Source organism: Motacilla alba, chromosome 20 (assembly GCF_015832195.1).
Source record: "Motacilla alba alba isolate MOTALB_02 chromosome 20, Motacilla_alba_V1.0_pri, whole genome shotgun sequence".
Taxonomy (NCBI): Eukaryota; Metazoa; Chordata; class Aves; order Passeriformes; family Motacillidae; genus Motacilla; species Motacilla alba.
The window spans coordinates 12,283,551-12,292,763 of NC_052035.1; the positions used below are offsets into that span (position 1 = coordinate 12,283,551).

General features: G+C 46.3%; 1 protein-coding gene across 3 annotated transcripts in view; it reads right to left on the reverse strand.

Annotated features, from left to right (window-relative positions):
- The window catches only part of VAPB (VAMP associated protein B and C), a 33,556-nt gene extending 26,325 nt beyond the window's left edge, over positions 1–7,231 (reverse strand). The window contains exon 1 of one of the 3 annotated variants that reach the window (XM_038158613.1): positions 6,853–7,231. In XM_038158613.1, the coding sequence (XP_038014541.1) occupies positions 6,853–6,910 (58 nt within the window). In that variant the 5' untranslated portion in view covers positions 6,911–7,231. The remainder of the gene's footprint in view (positions 1–6,852) is intronic. The other 2 variants (XM_038158614.1, XM_038158612.1) reach the window with 2 other exon arrangements.
- Positions 7,232–9,213: the final 1,982 nt, after the last annotated feature.

Below are 9,213 nucleotides of genomic sequence, written 5' to 3' on the forward strand. Positions count from 1 at the left end.
AGGCATCTCAGAAAGTATCTTATATGGCTCTACAGACATCTTGGTCTACAAAGCACTGAAAGAGTTTATCTATTTAAAAAATACTGGGTCAAATGCCAGAGGAAGAGACTTAGCATGAATCTAACCCCTAGCTTGGACAAACTGGTAGTTAAATATTCATATACGTATGTAAAATAAGCTTCCTTTCTGCCTCTGGTCATCACACAGGAAGACAAAGGACCTTCAGTGTTGTGGTAGGAACTGTCTCACCAGTGCCACTCCCTCATCCAGAGGGGAGAGGGCTCTAACTGGGAAGAGCTCCTGACCTCATCCTGAGGATGTACTTGCAGAAAAAAACCAAACAAAACAACAATTGCAGCAGCAAGATGATAATGCTAAAGATCACGTTTCTTACAAATACAAAGATGAAATTTAAGTCTGACACAACAGCTGTCGCCACAAACAGAACTGTTGCAAACACCATCAATAAGGCTTTCAAAGCCAAGCAGCCACACTGACAGGAAAGTAAAGAGGCTGTTATTGTACCAACTATGAAATGCATTCAGTAGTTATTAGCTGTTCCCAGCAGGCAGCAAACATAAGACCAATATGGTAACAAGATAGTAGAAAATGAGTGTGACTGCAAGATGTGGGCAGAATTAGCAAGGGTCATTTGATTCCTGCACCGCCTCAGCCGGGCAGAAAGCTGTGCTCAGAGGACTCAGAAACAGGACAAACCCTCCCTCGCCCAGGTTCCCACAAAAATTGCATTATAACATATGTAGAAGTTGCTCATTTGATCTAATACTCATTTGATGCAATCAATACCTTCCAGAGCTGGCTGCATAGAACAAATTAAGCTGCTTTTAAAATTGGGAATTTGTTCATAGATGTAAGCTGACCTGAGCTCATGAAGTTGGATCATTTGCTATGGTGATGATGCCTTTTTTCCAGTTGAGTTTCAAAACACATCTGACAATCTATTTAAAGGCTTGTACTTGAATTTTTACAATCCTAATTCTGAATTACAGAGCAATTAAACAGAATTCACTCTTGTGTTTAACGGCAGCTAACCTATTTTAAAAGAAATAAGGCATTACATGATTACTGGTAAGTTTTTAATATATGAATCTTGCACCGTGCGGAAAAATAGGTAATAATTTATTTTCCAATGAGAAGGCACTACAAGGAACTGCTGTATAAATTTCTACTCTATATTCCTTTCACGGGTGACAGGACACAGCACATGGCATGCAGGGCAGCAGCTGGTAAATACAATTTACTGCTAAGTACCAGTGTGAACCTGCATCCACTCTGACACATTAACTGTGTCTTCATTTTGCCATGATAGCCATGCTCCCAGGAGTTGAGAGAGCCACCCCTTCCATCTGTATTTTCAATATAATCTGTTATCAGATAGATCTTCTGAAGTAATGAACAGAGGTCACATCGCAGCAACCAAATCAGACTGGCAGGCTGCCATCCTGATGAGCTTTAAATAACAAACTTGAAAAACTTTTTCACGTATCATTACAATAGTTCCATAGCTCAAAGTGAGCTGAAAATCCACGGACAAACACGGGATTCCCAAGGAACAAGAAGTTGTGAATGTATGTGGCCCATTCTGTACAGTAAAGGCAAGGAGTTGATCACATGTAAAACACAAAATCCCACAAAACTAAGAGAAGCAATGGCCAAGTAACAAATTTTATCACTGCATTAGGTCTTTCCCTGAAATAGTAATACTTTGATCCCATTAATGCTCATAACTTCAACTGGAATTCTTAAAATCTGTGCAGTACAAAATTATTCAAAAGTCCTTAACCCATAAATCACATTGACCAAAGCCTTCAAGGAGATTGTGGTATTTTTGGAAATAGTCTTGGGAAACCTAAACATATTAATTAAATTTAACAGCAAATGCAGTTAAACCTCCCTGACTGCTTCACACATCTCATTTGTTCTTTGGTGCTCCAACCATTCTATTCAAAGTTTCAAATTTCTGTTAGTCCCACATGTACAATTCCTTTCTCCTTTCCCAGGGGAGCTGCTGAATGTTGTGTCTCTGGTGCACAGGACATCAGCAGATGAAGGAAGCTCAAGAGAAGCACAATCTTCAACTTATTCCACCTTTCAAAAAAGAGATGTGTTGTAAGAAATTCACAATGCATCACTACCCTCTCTTACCTCCAGTTTTTTCCCTCCTAACACCTCTCTTCTAAAGTGAAGAGACTATGCAAAGTGATGAATTAATTATAAAACCAATGGAGCATGTGAAATCAGAGTAATTCAGTGAGATGCAGCAGGACTGTGCAACTAAACAAACGTTTAATAGAATAAGTTATTGATTTTAGCTAAGCTGCAAGAAAAGTGAGTGCAACATTAACTGCACCAGAGAAAGACTGATTTTCTTTGATAGCTGGGATATATTTTAGGGTAAATTTGTGCAGATTTAGGAAGCCTGCCTGTTATTTAAATACTATGCCCCCCTTTTTAAGACTATGATTTGATAATTAAATTCAAATATGTAGAGAGATGCAAAGGTTTATTTAATGCAGTAACAATGACTTGACTTGGAATCAGGCCAGACAAAGGGAAGCAAGGGCTGGTACATTTTTCAGCAGGAAAAGCAGACAGCCATTGGCACAGCAGCCTTCAAAGAGTAAAGAAATCCTAGTACTGGCTGCCATTCTGCTGTGAATACCAGGAGGGCTCTAAGAGTTTAAAGAAAAGAGCATATAAACATTCAGCTTAAAAGATGCATGTTAATTATCCTAAGCAGCCAACGACTCACAATAATGTCACTATTTTACATTCTTAAACGTGGCCTGTGACTAGAAATTCCTATTAATCCAATACAGAAGAGAATGAGCACAAAGTCAAATTCCTCCCAATACCTTCAGTGCAGGAGTGATTCAACCGTTCCCAATGGATCAGGACAGGGACAGAGACATAAGTGAATAGTCCATATGCCCTTAAAACCTCTCTTCTGAGACTTGGCAAGTGCAGCTCTAGCAAACACTAATCTCACATCCCAAGTGTTACTGGCCTGTTGGACTGAAGAGCCTTAGCCAGGTATCTGGCAGGAACGGGATATTCCTGTCAGACACAGGAGGCTTTGCACACCCCCGCTGCAGAGAGCAGATCTGGCTGGAGTTTACTCAGGCTGACCTGGAGGAGCTCAGAGTGTCTCAGTAGGGAGTGGCAGCCACCCAACCACGGAAACACAAACTGCACAGGACTGGGGCTAACCACTAAATTGTGAACATTTCAATGCTGCAGATGCTCTGCTGGACTGAGCACACCAGTACAGGCCGAGGCCACACCTTTGGGCTGCAGCTCTCAGGTAGCCAGGGCTTGCACCTGAGCCAGTGACAGGCGACAGCCCCTGGTCAGGGATGAATTTGCTCTGTTAGCAGTGCAGAGGATCGGCTGTTCTGGTTCGTGGTTGTACCCTTAGCAGAAAGCAAAGCTACACAGTGACATATTGCATAGGTCCAGGATCACATACTGGGGACAGGAACCTGCATTTCCAACTGGCACGACTTGCAGAGTTTAGCAAGACACTAATCCCTGCTTGGCAGTACTGCCGGGAGCCACTTGGGGAGCACGGACAGAGTGCTGAGTCATAAGTCCAGCCTAACCTGGAGCAAACCTCCAGAAACGCTCCCAAAATGTCCCTCAGCCTCCGCCACCGCCCATCTGTGCCACCCCTCCTGAGCAACACTGCCCCAGCACCCCATGTCTGCAAACATGCAGCAGCACCTCAAACACTACAAACCCAGGGGAGTCCTAAAATGTGCTCTATTTTAACAAAATTTTACTTGCTGATACTAAACAGCTGATCTCTAGTCCTGGTGGGCACAGATGGTGAAAAGACAGATCAGCCTCGGAGGGCAGCCATCCTGTGAGGTGCAGGAGGCATCCTGCAGCACAATTCCATATCCTTGTTCAGGTTTAAATCTAGCAATTCTTAAAGTCAGAGCCCTGAATGTTGTAACAAATTCTTGGCAGATTAATGTCATCTCTTAGATTGAAAAAAAGAAGAAAGAAAGGGAAACATAAATGTAAATGTCACATATACCAACAACAACATTCTTTTTCACCATTTGTTACCAGTAAATCCTGAGCTGTGAACATTTAGCTAGATAATTTTTTTGCAAGCCTACAATACAATGACCAAGAAGTGGAGGGAGTCACTGGCAAGGCAGCGAAGCTCCTATTTCACACGGCATCAGAGACCAGGGCAAGAAGTGGGCACCTTCAGCCACCTAAGGGTGTCCTGCCTCCCACGACTCACAGCTGCATTTCAGCACAGCACACGCTGATGCTATTTTGGAGCATGTGTGCTCTGCTGTAGGAGATGCGAGGCGGGAGGAAAGACAACCCCTGCTCATGTTCACATGCTGTGAAAAAAAATTCCAGCATGAAAAACTCCTTTGATATTTTTTTTTTTCAAACGAGACACAAGCACAGTATTTCGAAACAGAGCACCAAATGAATTTATGAGATTCACTGCAAAAACAAGGCGCTACAAAAGCTTCTATAAAATGGTTTTCAACCCTTATGTAGTAAAAGTGCAGGCCATGGTTGCAACCCCAAAGTGACTGGGACACATAATAGAAGACATCCCCATTCACCATATTATTCTTGACATCCTTACCTCCCTCTAAATTTTATACTGAGGGGCTACACAGAGCCTTTCAACAGCATCTGAGTGAATAATTTTCTGATTTTTCTACCTGTCTGCATTTGGATTCAGCCCTTCACCATTTCCAGTACTAGGTTTACAGCCCAATCTCAGTTTCCTACATCGAGTACCATGTCTTTCAGCACACACCATAAGGATGCCTGTACCAGTCAGCAGCTCCATGACCTCTGCCAGCCTGGATCTACTTGTACGGGGCCAAGGAACACTCTGGAAATAAATGCAACTATTTACAAAGGTAACAATATCATTTCAGCCCTATCACCAGGCGGTATGTCATCACAAGATCAGCAGGGCAAGAAATGCTTAGAGCAGAATTTACTTCAGGAATACTTCAACCTGGTGTTTCCTGAATGAAGGACAGCGGTCAGCACTGCTTGCTAGAAAGGACTGTAAGGCACAGCTATTGCCAAAGCATATGAATGCTGCCCACAGCATTAAGTCTGTTTGAACATTAATATTTAAGTGTACTTTGAAACTAAGCCATTTAATAGCTGCAGTTAGTCAAGTAGCATTTTATGTTCTAAGGAGTACGCGTTGCTGGCTAAAGATCTGGCAACCAAAAGCGCTATGGTTACTTGATTTAACTTCAATGGCTACTGGTTATTTAGCCCAGAACCTCATCTGAAAGAAAAACAGCCTGACAAATTATCATTACTTCAAGAAAGAGCAGAGTCTGGCAAGGTTTATATCTACCTGTGATGAAGAAAAGAAAGAAAAACAAACCCTGAACCACAATTACGTCTCATTAGCAAGTCAGCGCCAATTAAGGGCCCACTTTTTGCCCACCTGAGCTTGGATTTGCTTGTTTGCTGAAAGCAATTTTATCCAGAACAAGAGGTGATTTTAATCTAATCATACTTAACACAAAGAACGTCAAAAGAACAATAGTTTCCTTCTTAAGCATGTTTGATACTGCTGCCATAACAACTTCAGCTTACAACAAAGATAAATTCATTCCCCCCAGTGTTTATTAACAGGCTGTTTGATAAAACCCACTTCGTATTAATAGTTCAAATATATTTACTAATAAAAACTGGTAAAGACCTCCTCTATATTTAAAAATGTACATGAAAGCTTTTTTTTAAAGGAGTATTATTTTTGCCAGAGGCCAATAAACAAATCCCTATTTTTTTTAAAAAAAGCGTATTTGCCAGATAATCAAGCAAAGCTATAAAACACCTCTGACTCTGGTCGCATAAATAAACTTGCTGATTGCTTATTTGTAACCCCAGAATATTGTATTACAGCTGTGCTGTCAGGCTGCAAGGCAGGATTTCAGTGCCAGGGGAAGCCCAAACCCATTCAAGACTTTTATTTAAAAGATGGATTTTTGCACAGGCAGTCTATTCGTGACTTATTTAGCCAAACAGCTTGCTAAATTATCATCATCATAATAATAAGCAGGAAAAGCCAGGAAGTGCTGCCCAGCACCTGGCCAGAGGCCTCGCGTTTTTGGCCAGAGACATGACTGCAACCCCACAGTGCCTGGGACACATAACAGAAGAAACCCTTATTTGTTATCTTATTCCCAACATCCTTCCTCCATCTACATTCTATACAGAAGACCCACGCAGAGCACTTAAACAGCTCCGTTGCTAGCGATTTCCTGATTTTGCCTTTTGATTAAGCCCTTTATCCGTTCCTAGGGCTTGTGGCACCTGGGTTCCCAGCCCTACCTCACGGACACCGCTGTCCTACATTACAGCACCGGATCTTTGGGCCGGGGCCGCGCACACACCCCCGGCGGGGCCTGGGGAACGCACCCCAGCTCCGGCCGCTGCCCCGCGGGGTCCCCCCCTCTCGGCGGCCGCCGCCCCCGGGAAGGTCAGCCGGGCACAGCCCGGTGTTCCCGGTGTTCCCGCTGCCGGCCGGGGAAGGCGGCGGCCGGGACCCCCCCGCGCCGTCCCCGCGGGCCGCCCCCACCCGCGCCGCGGCTGCGGCAGCGCTGAGGGCGGCGCGGGGGGACTCCCGCGGGCCGGGGGCGGCTCCGCGGCGGGCGGGGGGCCCCGGCGGGGCGGCGGGCGCGGCGCTGAAGGACATTTTAGCTGCCGGCGGTGCCCGGCCCCCGGAAAATGGCTGCCGGGGAGCGGGCCCCGAGCGCGGCCGCGCCGCCCGCCCGGCGCGGGGAGCGGCGGCGAGGGATGGCGGCGGCCGCCCCGTACCTTTGAATTTGAGCTCGTGCTGCGGTTCGAGGCTGAGGACCTGCTCCGCTTTCGCCATGTTCCTCCTCCTCCTCCTCGGCAGTGGCGGCACCAGGCGGAGAGAGGAAGGGACGGGGAGGGAGGGGAAGGAAGAGGGGAGGGAGGGAGGAAGGAGGGAAGGCGGGCGGGGGGCGCGCCCTGTGGCGGGTTCACTCCTCGCCCGGGCGCTGGTTCACCCTCTCCCAGCTGCTCGTTCGCTCGTCGCTGGGGTGCCGTTTCACCCTCGCCCGGGTGGTTGTTCACACCGTCCCGGCGGCCCCGGAGCGGGGACAGGCGCGGCCGGCGGTCGGGCGGCGGCTGGCGGCGCACACGCTGCCGGGCAGGGCGGGCGGGAGGCGGGATGATGCAGCACGGAGGGGCCCGCGGAGAGGCTGCGGCGGCGGCTGACGTGAGCCCGGCCCCGCCGTGAGGGGCCGCGGGGGGAGGCTCCGCGCCGCCGCTCCTCGGGCGCTCCTGTGGCCGGAGGTGCCTCCCCGGAGCGTTTCGGGAACAAAGAAGGCTAATAAACAACGTTTAATCGTCACTGGAAAGCGTGGTCTGTAATAAACGCCTTGTTATCCAGAAGCAGCGTGGCTTTTTAGGCCTCTGCTCCGTGTGGCCTCAGGGCTGCAGGGGAAGCCCTCGGGCTCTCGCCGCCCCTGCCCGGCTCCCAGCGCCGCCGGGAGCTCCGGCCGGGCTCGGGGAAGGGCAGGGAAGCGCTCCCGGGAAAAGGAGCAGCTCCCGGGGCCGCAGCGTGACAGCGCCAGGGCAGCCCTGGGAACCGGCGGGGAGCTGCAGGCAACACTCGCTTCTTAATGAATAAAACCAGAACTGCAGGTCACCTCAGATTTTAAGACATCCCTCCTCCCCTTTTTAAAAGTTTTGGGTTGCTCGTTGGGGTTTTGGTGTTTGTTTTGGGGTGGTTTGTGGTGGTTGTGTTTTGGGAGTTTTTTTTTTTTGTTTGTGTTTTGGTTGGTTGGTTTTTACTCCAATGTTTTAAAACATTTCTTTGAAATTTACAACGTCGTTTAATATAGAGGGCAGCTTTATTGATAGCCCTAGGCCAGTGTAATTACAGCAATACTATGCTTTTTGCTCCTCTCTCTCCCCGGGTTGTTTTAAACATTTAAAAAAAAGTTCCTAAGGATTTATAAAGCATTCCTGTAACCTGTCAGAGGCAGGAGTTTGGGATGCCCCTGTTACCAGCAGAAATATTCTGGTCTTAAAAACTGGTAAGTTATGTGCACTAAAAGTATTCATTGGACTTTATACATACTGGACTTTATACATACATGACTTCAGGAGGAGATGCCATTTGCAGAAGTAAAAAGCTTCCAAAGAAAATTTATTTCTCACACCAGTATAACCTACATGATGCAGTGCACCTTTCCCTCACACAAATTCTTTGTATCACGTTATTTGACTTAATAAATGCCAAAAATGCATAAGGTAGCAAAAAAGATCTAGAATTACAACAAGAGTGTTGTCCTCCTTTCTGGCACAAAGAGCAATGTCAAATGAGTGATTGTGTATGATAAAATTAACACCCCTGGGCAGGACAGTGGCATTCACTGCTCTGAGCACATCTGCAGTGTTTATACCACACCTTCAGCTGCTCCTGTCCACCACAATCCCTATTCTGCTCATGGGCTTTACCACCTCCCATCCTATTTCATGTTTTTTGTTCTCTGTCATCTTTCATTGCATGCCAAAACAAACCAAACCCGTACCTGTATTTAGAACAGAACCCTTAGTTTTGCATGATACAAGTGAATCCTGCCAACTCCTTCCAGCTAGGACAGCGGGACTGATTTTTTTAAAGCTTCAGCACTGCAGGGCAATACCCTCCCATACTGCTCTTGTTCTTTAAATTCCTGCTCTTTTGGGGAGCAGGAATTATAATAACATCATAAAGGGGTGCGTTTTCCAGGAAACTAGATTTGGATGGTCTTACTATTTTTGCTCCTTGGTGTGAGGGGGTAATTTTTAGCCTAAACTACAGGCTATGTCATAACATTTTAGATCTCAAGTCGGGAGAGAATTGAGTTCATCCTTTGCAGCCCTCTTGGCTGCTACTGTGGGAAAATTACCTTCTTTTACCTAATCTCTTAAGTTTTATTTTATAAACAGATTCTCTCTGGAAGCCAGGCAATCTTGGAGCAGTAATTAGTGGAAAAGACAAGCTTTATACATATCAGTAAGTTATTTGCAAACTAACGGGGAGGAGTGAGAGAGAAAGCTCTACACAGCATATAGTCATGCATAATAAAAGCCCTTAAGTAAACAACCATTAAGTGTTGCTGCCCAGACCTTTCCGAGTTCTACTTTTCCTGAAAGAAGTAC